At 35.1% G+C, this 21,128-nt stretch overlaps 4 protein-coding genes across 4 annotated transcripts; 3 read left to right on the top strand and 1 right to left on the bottom strand.

Moving 5' to 3' along the window:
• Positions 1–414: 414 nt before the first annotated feature.
• LOC106623086 (larval cuticle protein A2B) lies at positions 415–1,181 on the top strand. Its single transcript, XM_036361570.2, has 2 exons — positions 415–477; positions 560–1,181. The coding sequence occupies exons 1-2, from the start codon at positions 466–468 to the stop codon at positions 1,103–1,105; spliced, it is 558 nt and encodes a 185-aa protein (XP_036217463.2). The 5' UTR covers positions 415–465; the 3' UTR covers positions 1,106–1,181.
• Positions 1,182–3,555: 2,374 nt separating this feature from the next.
• LOC118680665 (uncharacterized) lies at positions 3,556–14,872 on the top strand. The gene is made up of 5 exons (XM_070109075.1): positions 3,556–3,630; positions 3,705–4,314; positions 10,823–11,118; positions 13,941–14,039; positions 14,142–14,872. Exons 1-5 carry the CDS (start codon positions 3,619–3,621, stop codon positions 14,733–14,735), a joined length of 1,611 nt encoding a protein of 536 aa, XP_069965176.1. The 5' UTR covers positions 3,556–3,618; the 3' UTR covers positions 14,736–14,872.
• A 2,042-nt stretch (positions 14,873–16,914) lies between these two features.
• LOC106624516 (larval cuticle protein A2B) lies at positions 16,915–17,786 on the bottom strand. The gene is made up of 2 exons (XM_014244258.3): positions 17,582–17,786; positions 16,915–17,506 (listed from the first exon to the last, which is right to left on the bottom strand). Exons 1-2 carry the CDS (start codon positions 17,591–17,593, stop codon positions 17,006–17,008), a joined length of 513 nt encoding a protein of 170 aa, XP_014099733.3. The 5' UTR covers positions 17,594–17,786; the 3' UTR covers positions 16,915–17,005.
• A 1,610-nt stretch (positions 17,787–19,396) lies between these two features.
• On the top strand, positions 19,397–20,180 carry Ccp84Ae. Its single transcript, XM_014244260.3, has 2 exons — positions 19,397–19,496; positions 19,636–20,180. Exons 1-2 carry the CDS (start codon positions 19,485–19,487, stop codon positions 20,083–20,085), a joined length of 462 nt encoding a protein of 153 aa, XP_014099735.3. The 5' UTR covers positions 19,397–19,484; the 3' UTR covers positions 20,086–20,180.
• Positions 20,181–21,128: the final 948 nt, after the last annotated feature.

The raw sequence follows: 21,128 nt of genomic DNA, 5'->3' as shown, positions 1-21,128 counted from the left end.
TGGATAGGACTGCAATGATACCATTCTTAGGGGCTACAATCACTTTCAAATATATTTTTTTTATATCGGACATACTTCAATCAAAGCTAGACGACCTTCTCATACATATTCAAATAACTAACATTTTTAAACTATCTTCTTGTTTTTACTTATAGCCGACCAAGATTTTTTATTGTAGTATATACTACTGCTATTCAATTAATTGTGCCATTTCAAAGAGTGTGAGTGAAAAAGTTAATACGCTCATAACCGTCATTATGCTTTTATCTATTTATATATATAACACATATTTGTATGTACAATGTTAATTTTCCGTTATATTCGGCAAGTGAAAAAGTAACTCTTGTCCAATATCTGAATTGGTGTACGGTATAAAATGATTTGCGAACTAATATTTGGTATCATTCACTACTTGCGTTCGCTATAAGAAAGAACCCTAAGAAACTATACAAAAAATTTCCAAAAATGGCATTCAAGGTAAATTGACACTCGCTTAGGACTAAAATAATCAGATCTAATTGTTTGTCAATTTTAACACAATCAATTTGTATCTTTTCAGTTTGTATTCGCATTCGCTTTCGTCGCCGTTGCTAGCGCAGGCTATGTACCAGTTGCGCCCGTATACCACACCGCACCAGCTGTCGCCGTGCACTCAGCACCTGTGGCCGTTGCTCAAAAGGTTGTTGTGAAATCGGAGGAATACAATCCTCATCCTCAATACAAATTCTCTTATGGTGTTGATGACAAACTCACCGGTGATTCCAAGAGTCAAGTAGAGGAACGTGATGGTGATGTGGTTCATGGTGAATACTCCCTCATTGACGCTGATGGTTACAAACGCACTGTTCAGTACTCTGCTGATCCCATCAATGGTTTTAACGCCATCGTGAACCGTGAACCTCTTGTAAAGACAGTTGCCCCAGTTGCCCATTACGCTGCTCCAGTTGCTCACTACTCCGCTCCAGTTGCTCACTACTCAGCGCCTACAGTGGTCAAGACCGTTGCCCCCGTAGCTCATTACGCTGCGCCAGTGGCTCACTATGCCGCTCCAGCCGCCCATTACACATCCTATGCCGCTCCTGCTGTAGTCAAATACCACCATTAAAGAATTCGCGGAAGTATATATACCATTCTTTAGACTGTTTTATCAGATGTTATTTTTATTTATGAAAATCTTGATTTTTCCGATATTAAATGAAAAATGAAAACTTATTAAAAACTTTGTTTCATATTACGAAATATGATTAATACGTTTTGGTATACAATTGAACTTTATGATATGAAATGTGGACCAAATTCAAAACATAAAAACTCAAAAATTTATTATAAAATTTGTTTCCAGAAAATTCAACAGTCGCTAATAAGCATAATTTTGAATCCAGTGCACTCGTTAGGTGAACTATGGTACTTTTATCATACAGTATTGGGACCAAATCACATTATACTAAGTGCAATCTATTTTAATGGGATATTTCATATTCTAACCAATATATTCGTTATAAAGTAAATTGTAAGGACAGAGATCCTCATAATCGATATATGGGGACTAGGAGAAAGTGTATATTTTGCCACCCACATGCCATCGTTAATACCATTGACACACCTCACATATAAGACGAGATGTCACAAAACTCACTTTGAAACTCTTGAAGAAGAAGAAAAAGCCATAAATTTGTCATGAACTGAATTCAAATCAGGCAAGTATCTTGTGGGATATGAAATTTATTTTAAAAGTGAGCGGTGACAAGCTCATTATTAAATTGTTAAATAAATTCAATTGAAAAGCTTTTTTTATCATCTATGTAATACAATTTTACGTTTATAACGTTTTCTGTAGACAGCTCGATGTCATTTCTAGAAATTTCGCAAATATTCATATGTGAGTGTTTTGTTGATTTACGCATTAAATTTTTTACAGGGTGTTTTTGCACTCACTTTTTAAAACCTTTCAAACCACACATTTATATTCTGAAATTGAAATTAAACTTCAGTAATATATACAATAGTATGTATGTATATGTATATTATATGTTTAGAATTACTTGTTATATTTTAAAGATATTGTTTCAAATAAAAAAGTTTTCCATACAAGAACTTTTTTTTTTACGATCAGTTTGTATGAAAGCTTTATCCTATAGTAGTCCGATATTGGCGGTTCCGACAAATAAGTAACTTCCTGGGGAGAAAAGCACGTGTACAAAATTTCTGATCGATATCTCACAAACTGAGGCACTAGTTCGCGTGTATATTGACGAACAGACAAATAGACACGGCTAAAGCGACTCAGTTCGCTCTGATCTTGTATACATATGTATGTTATATGTACATATTACTTTATAGGGTTTCTAACATTTCTTCCTGGGCATTACAAACTTCGTGGTAAACTTAATATACAAGTATGTAGGTATCGTGTTCAACTATTTATTATTACAATAAAAATATTTTATAGAAATACTGCTGACAGTCCTTGGCCATATATGTATTATACATATTTATAAAATCAGTCCCGATTAATGTCACGTTTCTTCAATCACTTGTGTTTGCACGGCCCCCATTCACCAATTGAAATTTCTGTGAAATGAAGTATGCTCGTACTAGTTAAATACAAAAATAAAAACCAAAATCAGACTTGATTTGATTTGATCCCACAAATGAGGGCGTCTGTTGTCATAATTTTTTGATTTAACGAAAATATCTCATAAGCTATATAAATATATCAAAAAACTCCGTAAAGCTTTGGGTAATCCGTAAAGAATAAAATACATTTTATAATATCTCGCCTAATATTAATCAGTTTCGGTTCAGTTATGAACAGGCATACTTTCCCAAGGACTCCAGTTTGAATCGCATCAAGTTATTTATATTATATTTATGATAACCTATGCATATAAACCCGATTAAAGTCTTTCCCTCCGCCCTACGATTGAATTTCGACGTATATCCGTTGAACTTTAAGGTAAACACCTCGAATAAAAAGTGAGATTACCTTTCCTTATCTTCTGTTATTCCTTATTCGCTGTTATTGACGTTACGGCATGAGAAAGGTTTTCTACAAACTCGTTTGGATATTTGTTTCAAACATGTTCAATGTTTCAGTAGCAGCACTGTATAAGTAGCAGTAAGTGCATTATAAGCAAAAAATATACAATTTACTCAGACTGTACATATTTTTTCATACATATGGAAATATACTAAAGTGAAAATGCAAAGTGTCACATTTTCATAGTTTTCAAAAATTGTTACTATGTAAAATTATTAAATTATATACCTGAAATGAGTGCTCACATGTAAAAATACACACACATGTGAATAAGAGTATTTCATCAAATGCGTGTGTGGCCTTACCTTTCCGAATAAACGATTAACTTTCATTTATTTTATAATGTTGAGCAGATTAAACGGATACATACGCATATTGTGCCAGTTTCGTATTGTTTTAGTACAGAAAATTGGGCGGTTAATAAACCAGATTTGAACAAAAGAAATTTTCAATGATTAGCTGAACAGGTGTGGACTATAAATTGGTCCGCTGACGGATACTTCATATCAGTCACTTCTAGCTGTCACAGCCACAAAGAACCTACCTGAGTTCAAGCACTATTAAACATATTTTCGAAAATGGCATTCAAGGTAATTTGAATTTTCGGTTACCATTAAAATTGGCTGCTCTAATTCTTTATTAATTATATTTGTTTTTTTTTCAGTTTGTATTCGCACTCGCCTTCGTCGCCGTTGCCAGCGCTGGCTATGTACCAGTTGCCCCAGTATACCACGCCGCACCAGCCGTCGCCGTGCACTCAGCACCTGTAGCTTTAGCTCAAAAGGTCGTTGTTAAATCGGAGGAATACGATCATCATCCTCAATACAAATACTCTTATGGCGTTGAGGACAAACTGACCGGTGATTCCAAGAGTCAAGTGGAGGAACGTGATGGTGATGTGGTTCATGGTGAATACTCCCTCATTGATGCTGATGGTTACAAACGCACAGTTCAATACACTTCGGATGACGTGAATGGTTTCAATGCCGTCGTGAGCCGTGAACCTCTTGTAAAAACTGTTGCCGTGGCTCCAGTTGTAAAGACAGTTGCCCCAGTTACCCATTACGCTGCTCCAGTTGCGCACTACTCCGCTCCAGTTACTCATTACTCCTCTCCAGTCGCTCACTACTCAGCCCCTGCAGTGGTCAAGACCGTTGCCCCCGTAGCTCATTATGCGGCTCCAGTGGCTCACTATGCCGCCCCTGCGGGTCATTACTCAGCACCAGCCGCACATTATGCTGCCTACTCATCTCCTGCTGTACAATACCATCATTAATTCATTGCCATTCGAGTGACCAGAAATATGACATAATATCCTTATATTAGTGAATTGTGTTTAATGTATATATTCAGTATTGCTATTTATTCCGATAATAAACCTTGAGGAACTATAAAAGTATTATGTGTTGTTATTTTGAGTATTGTAGAGAAAACAAATGTATTTATTTTAATAAAGCAAACTTTTTATCAATTCAAGCTCCGTCTTATATCAAAGTGAATTGCATGAATGACTTTCACTATCCACTTACCAAAATGAGATCCAGAGTCGATTTTTAGGATTATATTATTGGTATATGACAAAATACAAATAATGCTTAACATTAATATTTGACAGGTTTATGAAAATAGAGCAGATATTTGAGAGAACACTTAAAGTTAAATAATTACAAATTCTTTCCTTGTCAAATCTCTACCATCAGTAATTGGGATTATCTATTTGTTTATACCAGTTAAATGTAAGTACTGCATTGCATGTGTCAGCTTATAACTGAAAAGCACGATTCTACAATGACTTTATAATCTCTTAATAAGACTTCAACCCAAAGCTGCAAAATCGCGGTTTCACAAAGTTTTGTGACCACATGTCAAATGTTGGCACTTGTATAATAAACATTAAGACAACATAATTTCCTTAATTGTAACAACTTAACACAACAATCTTTTTTTCCGACTTTTATTAATAAACGATAATTCTAAAAACGCCCATTCAAGCCTATTTTGAAGTGCACATACATATGCATACAAATACTTACATAATATGTTGCACAGAGTTGTTATTAAATTATTTTAATCCAACTTTGAACAGATGTCTTAGAAGTGCGTAGAAATTTCAACCTGTCTATTTTCGACTAGACCAAAATGTAATTACAGGCAGAAAGAGGAAATATGTTAATTGAAAACCGCGGGGCATTTTTCGATTCAATTACACAAATTTCTAAACGCGTCATTGAGCGAGAGCTTGACCATATGGTCGTTCACAGTTCTTTAAATGTATGAACTATATCCGTGATAACAGCGTGGATTACGAGACAAAAGCCGGAATAAGCCTTGCCGGGTAAAACATTTTACCGAATCATCAACGAACGTCATTACAAGTTCGTGTTGTTTGTATACCAAACGCGTGCTTGCCGATTTATTTACAAACCCAATAGGAATAATGAAAACAAAATGTTAATATTTAATAATATTTCAAAATTTTTCAAGATAATGGGCAGGTGTAGCATTAAGCTTTATTGTTGCTTTGAATTGAACAGATTTTTGTGACTATATATATGATTACATTTTTTTGGGTTTCCTTGTTATTTTATATTTTAATTACAAGTCTTATGTTTTAAATATTATTCACATATTTATAGTTTACTTAAAAGTCATAATATTTGAAAATCAACGGGAGCCTTAATTATATATAAGATATTTGGCAACCATACAAAAAATGAAAGCACACTAATTCCTAGGCAAAACGGCATCAAAAATTTTAGTGTTTATGAGCATTATATTTTACATGATGAGTTGCCCTCACATTTAAAAACTTTTCTTATTTTAGACGATAGAACACGTTGTTCGAAAATTAGTCTTGCAATTGCAATTGCAATAATCTCATGGGTTAAGAAGTTAAATATTTTCCAAATTTTGATTTTCGTATTGAAATGTGAAAATACGTTTATACCACTGCTAACCGTAACGATAAACATATAGATCTCGATGCAAAAATTTAACGAATTTCGTTACGCTTTACTATTTTCATGATACGGTTGTTTCAATGAAATTATTAGTTTATTTAAATCATGCCAAAGTAATGATGAGTCAACAATTAATTTACCGCTTGGGACAATATTTAAATAACTAAGACTCAAACGTTCCTATGAGATCAATCTACTCACCACAGCTGCTAAAAAAAATAAACTTAACCAATCGCTTAACTCTAGACTTTCCTGCAGGGTAGTCATTCGCATTTGTGTGTTTGCATATTCTTTGCCCACATGAGTTATTTAATTGAGCCATTTAGTAATTTTGGCCATTTGATTTAGCTGTTGGCGCCAAGCACTTGTCTGCCAGCGCTTACGAACGAAACCAGTCAATAAACGGAGCACTAACTGCATTAACCGATTATGCTCGCTACAATTTCAACGCCATACGACGCATGAACGCGTTGCGCAGACTTAGCGCAAATCACGTTTGTGGTGTTTACATTGAATGGTTTGAAAAATTGACCGGCTATTTGCCAGCGAATGCGTTGAAAATTGTATCGCGAACATGACATTGAAATTCCTCTTGCAAACGGAATTTCCTAATTGTTGAATATATACTAATATTCGCTCGTCATTTAACACCGTATGCATATGGAATTGTATATATATAAAGATGTATATATGGTACATATGTATGTGTGTATATGTTGAAGCACTGTTGATAACATGCGGTGGAGTAATTGCTGCCTTAATGCCACCAATATTCGGCTAATGAAATCGAAAAGTTCTCATTAAAACACAAATGCGATTGAATGGACGATACGACGAATTTCGTGAGATTTTTTATTTATTGAATAAATATATATGTATATACATATGTTTTTACGCTATTGTATTTATTAATATAATCGTGTACATATGTACACATGTTTTATTAATTTACAGGTTTTCGGTGCAGTAAGGCAACGTGATTCGCATATTTCCGGTTCGAAATTTTTAACGCTTCATTTTATGCCCCAAATTCGTATATTTGTATTGCTAATAATACACGCTAGATATACAGGGTGGTTGATATGTTGATTTATTTTTAAAAATTAATGAATATAATAAAAATAATAACTCAGTAAATTATTGATGAAAATGAAAAGGCATTATTAGAGCATTATCTTACAGAATGTTGCAACATTGTGGCACTGACATCTAGAAAACAATAACATTTTATATTTAGTACGTAATACACAAAATTTAAACATATTAGGTTCGCAAAGTTATTTTTAGCATAAATGAAAGTACAACGTCTGGTGTGTTTTACGTGAGTGCCTGGGTTATTTGTAGTGAATTGTAAGAAAAAAAAGCTGCAAATATTGCACAGAACGCCGAGCCCACTGACAGAAGGCTAGTTTACATTAATTTATAGTCTGAGAACTATCATCACCCTACTGACAGATCATTTACTAATAGAGAGTTTCCACGCCACAATTGACCGATCAGGATGCAGAGACACAAAAAGAAATTCAACACAAAAATCTACGTAAAAAAATCACAAATCGCAGAGCTCAACTGATAGTTGGTTAAGCTAGACCAAAATTAGTTTTAACGCTGTCGCAAGATACTTTAGACTCATAAGATTTCCCTAGTTGTGTGGGTTTTAACTGGTCATTGCGTTATCGGTGTCCACGCGATAAGATTACGACTCTTATCGGATGACAGCTTTAGAAGTTGTTTAGAAGAAGACGATGTATAAACAACACTTTCTTCATGATTACACGCCTCAGTGAGATCAATTCAACGTTAAACACCTCAAAGCCCACACTTTCAGACATGTCGATGAAATGAAATAAAACGCCTTAGCAGATATGTATAATCTTCAAGGAGCTTTGTCGACTTATAAGGTCTAAGTGCAGTAGTTTTGGTGTCACAAAAGAATATGTGCAGCGTTATAAGTGATATCAGCATCAGCCATTGGACCTAACTCCCAAATATTTGTCCGGTCTCCCCATAAGTTGCAAACGTTACTATTAGCTACATCCCTCCAGAAGATAAATAGGTGCCAGCAGCTATATAGGGGAGCTTCTTTAGCAGGTGAAAATAAATTATCGGGCAGAGTGAAATTGTCAAATACTGATAATAATTTTAATAAAACACTATATGAACCACCATTTAATAATGAACATGGGCAAACATACCTATATCCATAAAGGTGGGGTAATATGTACCACACACTGTCTTTTGTCATCTAATTATTATCTGTGAAAAGGATTTATTAGAAAATAAGTACATTTGAACAATAGCAGAAATAATCAAAGTTATAAATGAAATGCACTGCTGACAGCTTCACTATTTTTAGCCTATACCTATGTTTGTACATATGTAATGTATAATGTAGTGATCATAATTTATTGTTTTTCTATTAATTATGAGTTTATCTTCACACGAAACCATAAAAAGGTATTTGGACCGCCCAGTGAAGCCTATAAACAAATAATAATTAAAGTTGGGCATAGCTATATGCCTTTGTAAATATGTATATGTATAGTTATATACATGGCTTGCTACCTACTAAACATATGGTATGTACTAGCGCTTTTAAAAGGTATGTACTAGTGCTTTTAAAAGCATTTACTAAATTGGTTAAGAATGGAACTCGCTGTAGTCAAGTAAATAAGATTTATGTCGATACAACCATGTATGTATATATATACACATACTACTACTATTTTATAATATAATATGTGAATTACTTGTATATTAATTATGTGTATTTTATTTGCAATTAGAAAAACAATTAACAGTAATAAGATTACCTTTAGAGCCGCCTTGTTAATGGTTGGTATATTTTTTTTTGTTTTGTTTTTGTTGTTGAAATATCTTTTAGTTCAAGTCGGTATGTGTAAGTATAATCTAAGCCTCAATTATTTACTTTTAATTGGCTTTAATATGCCTATTATTGAACATAATTTGTAAACGCTGAACAACTTTAATCGAATTTTCATACCAAAGTTGGTGAGACTTAAGGCAATTAGGAAGAGGAAGATATAACTTGAGTAAAGTTTAATTTTTTCAAAAACTCAAACAAAATCAAACTTAAAGCTTCAATTCGACTCACACCACCGCATGACTTCCTCTTTATGCAGTGTTTTATTGAATTCTTTTTGATTAATTTCAAAAGGGAGCGGCTTAAATTAATTAAGAACTGGACACTGCAATTGTGGTTAAAATTTTGTGTACTTGAAAATGCGTTATTAGACAGGCATGAATAGGTGTGTAAATAATTGATATACATAAGCTCACCTTTGTAAAGAGTATGAGTGATTTTAATGATATTTTATATATTAATCTTTTTTATTTGTTAACAATGTTTCGTGTTACATTTTCTTAATTCTATGTCAGTTTATCTTACTATAATTAATTATCTGTAGTCTACTGAAGACCGATTAGAATGCAAAGACTAGAAGGAAACTTAACTTAAAAATATGGATAAAGGATTTGTCAAATCTAACAGGTATTTGAATTAGTTACTCTCGTTTGCATACCTCAAATAAGAAAATTTATTCCAGGGGCCGTATAGAGAAGCTTTTTTAACAAATGAAACGAAATTTGTGTGCGGAGTGGAATTGACAGACACTGGTTCACGGTACCTTATAATCGATTTAAATTATGTTTGATGCAAAAGCCGAGGAAACTATACTGGCTGCCTTTAATATAGCTAAACTAATAGATAAAAACAATACAGGAGTCAGAAAAATAAAATTCTTAATTGTTAGGGCTCACTCAATAAGATAAACTCAATTCCCATAATCTTGCATATATAATATGTAGATACCTCGCTAATAAATAAGCATCTCATACTTGTAGGACTCTATGTTCGTCGAATAACATTAATATATCTACAAATGGAAGAAATGCTCCCACAAATTTCTAGCGAAGTGGTGAAGTGTAAGGGGAACAAGCTTTCCCTTCTAGATAAATTAGCAATCAGATCAACAAAAAAATCAGATAGCAATTTCAAAATTATACTCAACAATTCCTTAACTCTTGATAAACTCTGAATTAAGTAATTGCTTTTATAATTTTCTAAGAATCGAACCTAAGGACTTCGATAATTTTAAGGAACATTCGTTGCTGAACTAAATTAGTCTTTTTCCTAACATTTCCTGACTATTACACAGCATTTTGAGGTCTCTCTAAATAATAATTATGTACATGGCGACAAGCTCGTACAAAAATAACCCAAGAGTTGATTACATCTACTCAAAGGTTGATTATATCTACCCAAAAGTTGTAACACAACTAAGCGAACTTGCGGTGGTAGCATAAATGGACATTATTGCTATGACAAATGACGAATTCACACTCGAAATATTTGTAATTCTTCTTATAATTTGTCTTGTAAGTACAACCTAAAATGCTTAATAACCGTCAGGCCCAAATTGATAGCATTTAACCTTGACAGCTGATGAAAATAACTGTACTGAATTTAAGTGCATTTTGTTTCACGTTGAGTAGCCCTTTCTAAAGGTGTAACTGAAGAATTTTTACTTACTAAATGCAAACAAATTCAGTTATAAATTAGATTAAATGTCAGACAACTAATTCATTCAACATTCGCTTGTTCAACTGAGCGTAACACTAAACCAAAGAAAAATCATAATAAAGGTACGCATATACATATGTATGGTACTTATGTATACATATGTATATGGTGACTCGGATTGCAAAAGAAAATTTTAATAATTACTTTATAATTTTGTTTTAGTATTTCAGTTGGTTATAGAATTTTGTACTTGTGGGCACTGTTAGTGCCGGAGGTTAGTACTAGAACCACTACATCACTACAGTAATCAAGTGGTGAAATATGATCCTCATCCACAATATAAATTCTCTTATGGCGTTGATGACAGAGTAAGCTGTAATGCTAAGAGCCAATACGAAGAGCGTGATGGCGAAGTGTTGTTTGGCCACTACTCTGTGATAGATGCTGATGGTTTCAAACGCACAGTCCATTATACCGCTAATCCACATAATGGTTTTAATGCGGTCGTAAACCGTGAGCCTTTGGTGAAGTTATCGCCAGTTGCTCCAGTTGTGTACTACGGTCACGAACCAGCAGTAGTTTACGATGCTCCTGATTATCAATATTATCAGTACTGACTTTTGTACCTATTCATATACCTATCTGTATTTATTTTAGTTATTTTGTTTGCATGTATTTGTGTGTTTTATATATGTTAGAAAAATAAATTATTATTTTCACCTTGCTCCGAGTTATGTATACCTTATAAATATGTCTACCTGCAATCCATTTCAAAGGGCTTTTAAAGTTCACCGAACATGCTTGAAAGATTTGCAGAGAAAAGTTTTCACTGATCATTCAAGATCAACGCGATAAGTTTACTGGCAATTTTTACCATGGAAACAGAAATTGAACAACAAGCTTGCATCAAATTATGTGTGTTCCAATGGAACAACTGTTACGGAATCGTTGAAAGTATTGCAGAAATGTTTTAGGGATTCAACTTGCTCCAAAAAACACGGACTTTTGAGTGCCGGAAAGCATTCAGTGAAATGAGGGTTACCGAATGGATGATTTAAATGATTTTAGGAAAACCCTGTTTTGATATGAGAGAATAATTGAAAATTAAAAAGTAAAAAAAATGTTTATTCTCCACACCAGATTAATATATAAAAATTTAAGAATTTAATCCCAAAAACCGGATTACAAATTAATTTTTAATTTTTTATCTCAACTACCGGAATGAAAAATAAAAAAGAAAAACTTCAATCTTAAGCATATAATTATGAATTAAAAAAGATTTTGTTTTAGAATTGACTGTTTTTCGAGTTCATTTAAATCAAAAAGTATAATTTTTAATTTTAAACTTTTGATCCCAAACATCTTGAATTAAAAATTGAAAATTTTATTTTTAATGCCAAACAGCTTGAATTAAAGTATAAAAAACTAATTTTTAATTCCAACATCGGAATTATTATTCGGTATCATTTTTAATATATCGTATATACCGGCCAATATGTGACATATCCAAAAGAAGTTATATATAATTTTATATAGACTTTAGCTAATTCCGTATAAAAATAAATTTTGAAATTTGTCCTCGAATTACCCCAACTCGTACTACATATAATGATTTTCGTTATTATAGCAAACTCTGTACCGAATATGTTGGTCAATGTGTGATTTATATTGATAAAATTACTTGAAAACATATTCTCGAGTATATTTGATTAACAGCAAAAGTTAATGTAATCGATCCGGATATTCCTTCAGAAAGCCCAATGTACACGATTTTATGTTGGTCAATATGAGTGATATTTTAATGGCATTAAGCGGCTTTCTTAATCAGAATGTGGAAAAAATGTATCTAGAACTTGGGCTAAACCTCATTCATATCTCTAATATAATCACTTCCGATTATTCGGTGGCATGTTGAGTCCATACGCAAAATTGTTTAATATAAAGTTTTGCCAACAACTGAAAATATGTCCCCGGCTTTTATCATTTGAAATTGCGAGAATATAAAACGTTCGATTACACCCTAACTTAGCACTACCTTACTTGTTCATGTTATTTTGTGTGGTTTTTGTTTTATTATGACTTGAAGATTATACTAGTAACTTTTGTAGACCTATGTATTATATTTGCTTTTTCAAAATTTGTATTTCTATATTATTTACCAAGTATAAGCTTTTTATTAAAAAATCGGTTGGTGACTTAGAAGAATTTGATTAAACGACTTAACGAAAGCTTTCAGTTTCAAACTCTTTTTGAATCCTTAAAACAAAGCTCTAGTAATCCTATCTATATTTTCCTAACTAAGCAAATAGAAGCAGCCAAACAATACCGCGTGGCTCATCGCTCTAAGTGGGTCAAGAGTTGCAAACTTCACAGGTATTTAAGCGCTTAATAAAAAGTTATGCATGTTCAAGTATGTATAAATTTTTTCAAAAATAACAACAACAAAAATATCACAACAACATTTCGTATCAATAAAGTGCCAAATTAGATTTAAGCAGCAACAGCAACAATAATAAATAAGTAGCAACGCTTTGCTGTAAAAATAAAATGAAAATGTTGTAGGAAAAAAGTGAGCTTTAATAAAAGCTCGCTAATTATTTTAACAAAAAACCAGCTACAACTCGTTATGCGGTAATAGCAAATGATAAACAGTTACATTGTTGAACTTGAAGCAAGAAAACGACTGAGAGTCTAAGCGGGTGTGGAGCGGAGGACGCTTAGTGAATGAGGTGGGCAAAGTGCCGGAAAACCGCAAAGAGCGCACCGAACAGACTATCGAAAGTGCCGTGCAATTTTTTGAAGTTCGCAGTCAAACTTTAAAGTATAGACACATTGACATATGTACTTACATACATACATACATGTACATAGATATATTGCGGATAAGCATTTTATTATTATTTAATCATTTGCTTATTTTCCAGCGCACGACCAATATGGGCTCACAATTAAAAGCAAAAACAAAAAATCCCAGCTACAAGGCAATCGTGCGTTGGTGGAAAGGGCGTGGTATGGCCGGCAGCTATGGTTATTACGCCACCAGTGTTACTGCCAGCGGCAATAAGCACACATACACGAAAAAACTCTAAAAAAGCAACGGGCTTCCAACGATCGTGTTGGTGTCCATTGAAGAATGCAAATCATGCAGACGCGCGTTCGCTTTTACTCGTATGCGTGAGGCAAGACGAATACTTGCACTTTTACACAAAATATAATAAAATAATAAATGGCTTAGAAAAAAAGATAAAAGACAATACCAAGGGTATTATAGCGTAACCACGTGAAACAACGTTTATACCGTTTACCGGCGAGTATTCCATATTCCATTAAATTTCGTGGCCTGCAAGCGGTGCGTTCAATTTTTGTATAAAACTAACACTCGACTCCAACTCATTAGTATTCAAGTCACACACTTCGGAGTGGGAGGACAAACCAATACGCAAATTTTGTAATTTTTTGCAGTTATAGCGCTCACATTCACGAAATGGCATTCAAGGTGAGTGCATAACTTACATATGTGTGGCGGGCAGTTATGGTTGCTATGTAGAGGAATTTTTCGTTTTTAAACAAGCAATTTGCAATTTATCTGTGATTTCAGTATATCGCTGTTGCATTATTGATCGGTGCTGTTCAAGCCGGCATTATATCTGTACAGGAGCAACATGGAATTCCCTTGGAGCATCATCAGCATCATGAGGCCGCCGCTTTGTATCATGCACCCGCACAACTAGCTCACATTGCTCATGCACCAGTTGCACAGACAGTGCATTTGTTGCAAAAGCAACACGCTGCCCACGAACAGTATCCCGATGATCCTCATCCTCAGTACAATTTCGCCTATGATGTTCAGGATGCTGTCTCCGGCGATTCCAAGAGCCAGTCAGAAAGCCGCGACGGTGATGTAGTCCATGGTGAATATTCGTTGAACGATGCTGATGGTTTCCGTCGCACTGTCAAATATACCGCTGACTCTATCAATGGTTTCAACGCTGTCGTAGAACGTGAACCTCTAACTCATAAAGTTTTGGCTGCTGCGCCTGTGCAGTATCATCATGCTCCAGCGCAATATCATCATGCCCCCGTCCACGCTGCCCACGAGTACGCTGCAGTACCAGTTCAGCACCAAGTTGCCACACACACCAGCTACGAGGCTCCTCATCATGAAGAACAACAACACTACTACCATCATTAATTAACAGGAATGCCATTTTTCATCCGATTCGCTTGCTCTGCTCTTGCCATTGTAAAAAAAAAGAAAAATTATAGATAAGTAGTTAGCTAAAATTTTATATATCAAGTATTATGCATTAAACCTAAAAAAATAACAAATATCAAAATGATATGAATTATTTGGCTTAAGAAAGCACTACCTATTGATCAGAAACAGAAGAAATTTCATTCCTGCTCCAAACTATAATAGCCCAGCATCCTCTATACAAAATTAATAACTATGGTATGTTGGGAGTGTGAATACGCGTTCATCCAAATGTAAGTTTGACATTAAAGTAGAACTTCACAAAAACGGAAATTCTCCAAATACTACAGAATTTCGGTATTCAGGTTTTATAGCACGTCTTTTAGATATTCTCTTACTGTTCTCCCATTTGTTCATATTATACTGGTTGTAGGTATAGTAGGCTGAAATAAATATTTTGTTAATCACAATAAATTATAAAGCTATTCCATCCACCCTTAGCAGGAACACGCAATAAGTGAGATCGTGTAGTCCACTCATATAAAGGTAGTGTTCTACGAGGTAGCACTCGTATTCTGCTTATTTTTAGTAAAAGTTCATACTCACACTCGATTAATGGCAAAATTCTGATCTGTAACACTCTCAATACGTCTTGACATATGTTAAGAAGGAGCAAAATTGGTTAAACGCGCGGGGGCAACTCAAGTTTGCTTGGTCGTGGGAGAGAGCAAGCACAGTAAAGTGTCTGATCGTTCAAGTTCCAAGTTGTCAACCTCGACGTTGGCGTTGAGTAGCTATATAGGTCATCTAGTCATATGTGCCGCGCTGCCCAATCACCTCTAGATTAAATTTGGGTGATGGTAGGGCTGGGAGTAGTGTTCCCATCATTTAAAAACCAAATCCAATGAAATACTTCGGAAAAATCCAATGATAATGGTTCGGAAATTAAATTACACGTTGACGATCACCGCAAACGGAAAAAGAACAACATCTCAGACACTTCCAATATAACGCCACTCTAAATCCTCGGCTTACTGGCATCACAACATATAGCCCAATTATTACATTTCTTGCCTAAACACCCTTGTATGGCATGTGAGCATTTACGTTCTTCCACTTAATTCATGCTTCATGCTGTATACTCTTATATCGGGCAATATCTTATCGAATTTCAGGGAATAAATTTTCTGGAGTATAATGTTCCTTCCTTAAGAGGATCTATTCTTATATAGTTTGGAAAAATTAATATTATACGAGTATATACGATTTGTCTAGTATATAGTATGGTTGGTTTCATGTCGAAAATATAGAAAGGAAATGAGGTATGCACCGCGACCTAGGATCTATTGTACCCTCCCCTAAGTCACAACGACTCACTTAGCCCCAACACATTGATGAATTCCAATACACTGCTAGGTGCTAAAGAAGCGATCTGATGTTGTATAGATGCTTCTTGAGCCTGCAATGGGAAGGAAGAAAACGACAAGTAGCCGGAATTTATTTCTCGTTAGAGTCGAAAATATATGAATCCGGTCTAGATTTTCTAATCCCCACATATCGTATATATTATACAAGTATATGTATATTTTTCTTCTTTTGGTCTACTTTGAGGAATATACTACTTTTTCTTGTTGGTCTTTAAGGACTTCGGTTTGATCGTTTAGTTTGTATGGCAGCAATATGCTATACTGTCCGACATACTTGTAGGTTCTGACAAATAAGCAGCTTACTGTGGAGAAAATAACATATGCGGCAGATCGATATCTCTGAACCTGAGGGGCTGGTACGCGTATATACAGATAGATAGAGAACATAACGCTGATCATTTATAATGTACATACACATATACACATACAATACTTTATACGGCCCCTACGTTTTCTTCTGGGTATTATTGTACAAACGTCGCATCTAACTTTTTGTACCATGTTCAGTATACAACTCTATACAATAATTATAACTCGGTTGCTCGTTAGACTCCAGATCAACTCCAACTTTTTGAGTTGATCCCTTTTGCAGAGGAGGAAACTCACTAATTAGTTATAAGCGAAAAGTGAAGTTTCGATAACAAAAGAAAAAATTATAAAATACACGGTGCTTCCAATTACATATGAGGTCGTAAATGTTAAAGTTCCTAATCCGAATGCTTGTAAAATAATAAATATAAAGACAAGTATTTTAATTATTACATATTTTTTATTTGAAAATCACAACTTTAATTATACTACAAAAACAGTCAATCAACTGAAAAGTATGAAATCAGGCGTTTAGTGGTGGGCGGAAGTGTAGGTGGTATAAGCGGGAGCGGCGTAGGCGTGAGCGACAGGGGTGGCGTAGTGGGCGACTGGAGCTACAGTTTTGACCACTGCAGGGGCAGCGTAGTGGGCAAGCGGGGCAACAGCAACTGATTTTACCAAAGGTTCGCGGTTCACCACGGCATTGAAACCATTTACGGGATCCGAGGTGTATTGAACAGTTCGTTTGTAACCATCAGCGTCGATCAGTGAATATTCGCCGCGAACCACATCACCATCACGCTCCTCTACTTGGGTCTTCGAATCACCGGATACTGCATCCTGCACATCGTAACTGTATTTATACTGAGGATGTGGATCGTACTCTTCATCGGCCTTGGCGAACACGGGCTGTGCGGCGTACGCTACTGGAGCGGCTTTAATGACATGAGTGGCGGGTGCTGCATGGTACACTTGAGCGGCTGGTAGTAAGCCAGCGCTAGCGACAGCCAGAAGAGCAAATACAGCGACGAACTGGCAAGAAGAATATTATATAAACGTACGAGTCAGATAAATGTTTATAGCATTAAGGAAACTTATGTAACTTACCTTGAATGCCATTTCGATTCAATTTACTAGTTGACTGGCGAACTTGGAGCTGAGCTGGTGTTGCTCGGATGAATGAAAATCTGATAATGTTGCTCCACTTGGTCACATAGTCTATTTATACAAACTCTTTACGCGTTACACTTATCAAAATTATTTTGGAATGATTACATTTTTTATTTTACATAAATTTTTTAATGATGGCGAGCAATGCTGCAGAAGGTGTGTCGAAAAGTGTAGCATTGAAACTGTGGTAACGAGTCATAACTGCACTTGTCAAATCATGTTTTCTTTCTTAACGCTTTTCTGCTTAATGGCTATTGTATGCTGAGAAATGTATATATAGCGTATATAGTTTGTAAAATCGGTTTACGGTAGAATTGTTAAAGCAGTAGTTCATGTATTTCGGCATTGATATTGTCTTTTCAATTTCTCCATTACAGATAAGGAGATACGAATTCAAGAAAGTCCATAATCTGTTTGGTTATTTATGATCAGTTTCGTGATTTCTTTGATAGTTTAACAGCAATTTGCACTTATATTAAAAGAAATGGGATAAGAACGACAGTGATAAATAATATTAGAATATATAATGTAAGATTTTAATCAAACTTAAACAGTTTGACAAATCTCCAGTAGGTTCCGAGATATTTTTTGTCAAATACTTTGCATTTTTCAGCAACTCAACTTCAACTTCTTTTAAGAGGTTATTTTATATTCCCGTTTTTAAATATTACTCAAAAATTTCGTGAACAAAAGTCAATGAATCCCTTAAGGTTTGATATGAACAAGCATATGAAACTTTGGCTCCGGGGTTATCATAACTCGCTGCCTTCACTGAAACTTGTGTTGAATCGATCCATAAGAGATCCTCTACTATCTTGTTGATACCATCGTCATTAACAGAGGTGGATGAACGACTCGTATGAGGTAAGTATCCGATGACTTCACAAGCTTCACCAAATGCTTTGTGTTACTCAAATTCTTGTGTTTGCCATCAAGTAGTCTTCCCAAAACACTTCTGCAATGTTTTTAATGATTTTGTAGCCGTGAATCCATGGTAAAAATTACCATACTGCCAAACACATACTAATGGACATATGGAGAGCAAACTTTTCACAAACATAAAAACAAAATGTATCAATCTAGGAAAAAAATTTTATCGATTCGATTTGCACGGTTGTTTAAATCAACCAGTTCGGGCTATATCAACTTCAAGCTCAAACTCTCTTACAAGCTCTACGTGTTTACGATCGATTGAAATTCCAAATCAGCTGTATCGATCCTACGTCCAATTTGACCATTCACCAACACAAGTAAAGAAATGACAATTCTCATCGGCTGCTACATTAATCATGAACCCTCAAAAGACATCTAGACTAGATGATCTACTTACATATAAGTATATATGTATGTATGAGAAGAAAAGTTTACGAAAATGTTGAAGCTTTAAATAGAGATCACTGTGTTGTCGGCAAATGCATTCCATTCATGCAACTTCTATTTGTTTTAATTTATAACACATTCACACTGAATTTCTAAATTTTGCTCATAAATTTGGTTAGATGTTTGATCGAAATCAAGTTTTGTACACATTTAGAATAATATTTTTCACAATTTTGTGGGTTTTTTTGTTTGTTTTCACAATTTACACACCATCGCCAACGTTAAAACGCTTTACCAAAGAACGCATGCTTGTTGCGACCGATTTATTAAAACGCTCCTCATGCACTTGACTGTGACTTAAATGGTGAGCCGTAAAGCCGAAAATGAATATCAATTATTGTCAACAATGTCAACAATGACAAAACAGACGATCTGAGTATAAATGCCGACCGTCGAACCGAAGAACCACATTCAGTGTTTAACATTTGTTTAATACAGACAGAACAAAATAATTCAAAAAATGGCCATCAAGGTTTGTTAATAAAGCTCAAATAAATTGATTAAAATTGCTAATGTGAAATTGCATCAAAATAATAATGTGAAAAGTTACAGAACTCCCGCAGTTAAGAAAAAAAATTAATATATGTGTTTGTGTTTCAAAAATTTTTTAGTTGGTGATCGCTCTCGCTCTTTTCGCTGTTGTGAACGCCGGCGTTGTGGTGCCCGGCGCTGCCCCCGTTGCTGTTGCACCCGCCGCCGTTGCTGTCGAGGAATATGACCCACATCCACAATACAAATACGGTTACGATGTACAAGACACGCTGTCTGGCGATTCCAAAGGCCATGTGGAGGAACGTGATGGCGATGTAGTGCGTGGCGAATACTCTCTGATCGATTCTGATGGTTTCAGACGCATTGTCACCTACACAGCCGATCCAATCAACGGTTTCAATGCCGTCGTGCGTCGTGAACCCTTGGTTGCCCCCGTCGTTGCTGCGGCTCCCGTTGTAAAGGCTGCTCCAGTCGTCGCAGCCCCGGTTGCCGCTGCACCCTTGGTTAGAGCCGCTCCATTAGCCGCCGCAGCGCCAGTAGTACCTGCTTTTACCTACAGCCGTTTGTAAAATGTCGGAATCTATGTTGAGAATATTGTTGTATTACTCTTTGATTAATTATTTAGCTACTGTACGAAAATATGTGATCTTAATATAATTTGAGGAAAAAATTTGACGTATTTTCAATTTGAATGATGGGACTGAATTCAAACGAGTTCTGATATGTTATTTTGATACCCTGAACAGGGTTTGCCATGGAGTTTATAACACTCAGAAGGATACGTCGGAGACCCTATAAGATACATGAAGAATCAGCATGACAAGCTGAGTCGATTAAGCCATATCATATCCGTCCGCCTACCTGTCTGTCTGTATTCACGCGAATTAGACTTTCAGTTTTCGAGATATCGATCTGAAATTTTGCCTACGTCTTTTTCTCACTAAGAAGCTGCTAATTTTTTTGAAACCACCGATATCGGACCACTATATGATATAACTGCCGAACATACTGAACGCTCGTAATCAAGGGCTTGTATGAAAAGCTTTTATTTGACAATATATCTTCACGAAATTCGGCTTGGATCAGTTTCTTTGAGTAAGGTGCCTTAATTAGACTTCAAGATTGTTTATAATAAACAACGTGGCTAGTTAGAACTATCAACAGGTTTTTCGTTGGACAGCAACCGTTGGCCGGTTAAGTTTTGCGGTTTAGTTTTACATATACATACTTGCCATATGAAATACACCTGTGAAGGGTATTATAGCGAAAACCGTATAAAATTAGTAATGTTAGGATCATTAAAGTGGAGACTATATATACGAAACACGCTTACATTACATTGCATGGAACTAAATATCAATAAAATCACATCTACAGAGCTTCTTTCGAAGTGACAAAATTTGTGAAAGGTATTAATGTGTAGGACATTGTACAATGGCCGTGAGATATTTGACTTTTTACGCTTGTACATATATTTCCCTCAATTACTTGGATACAAACGTTTTATTGTTGGTAATGTACTGGAATTTTTTTTTATTATATTCGGTTTTTTCTCGTTTCGTGTTGCATCGTGTTAATCTCGCTTTGAAAGCGTTACCTGCTAACTTTGAAA

Source organism: Bactrocera oleae, chromosome 2, assembly GCF_042242935.1.
Source record: "Bactrocera oleae isolate idBacOlea1 chromosome 2, idBacOlea1, whole genome shotgun sequence".
NCBI lineage: Eukaryota > Metazoa > Arthropoda > Insecta > Diptera > Tephritidae > Bactrocera > Bactrocera oleae.
The sequence above is the reverse complement of the archived record's forward strand: the minus strand, read 5'-3'. Positions and strand labels throughout refer to the sequence as shown.

What these genes read in the sequence shown, in the direction of transcription:
- LOC118680665 (XM_070109075.1), top strand. An exon ending in TGCTGTACAATACCATCATT is followed by an intron (nt 4,315 to 10,822) that starts AATTCATTGCCA and finishes GCCGGAGGTTAG; the next exon opens with TACTAGAACCACTACATCAC. An exon ending in TTCACGAAATGGCATTCAAG is followed by an intron (nt 14,040 to 14,141) that starts GTGAGTGCATAA and finishes CTGTGATTTCAG; the next exon opens with TATATCGCTGTTGCATTATT.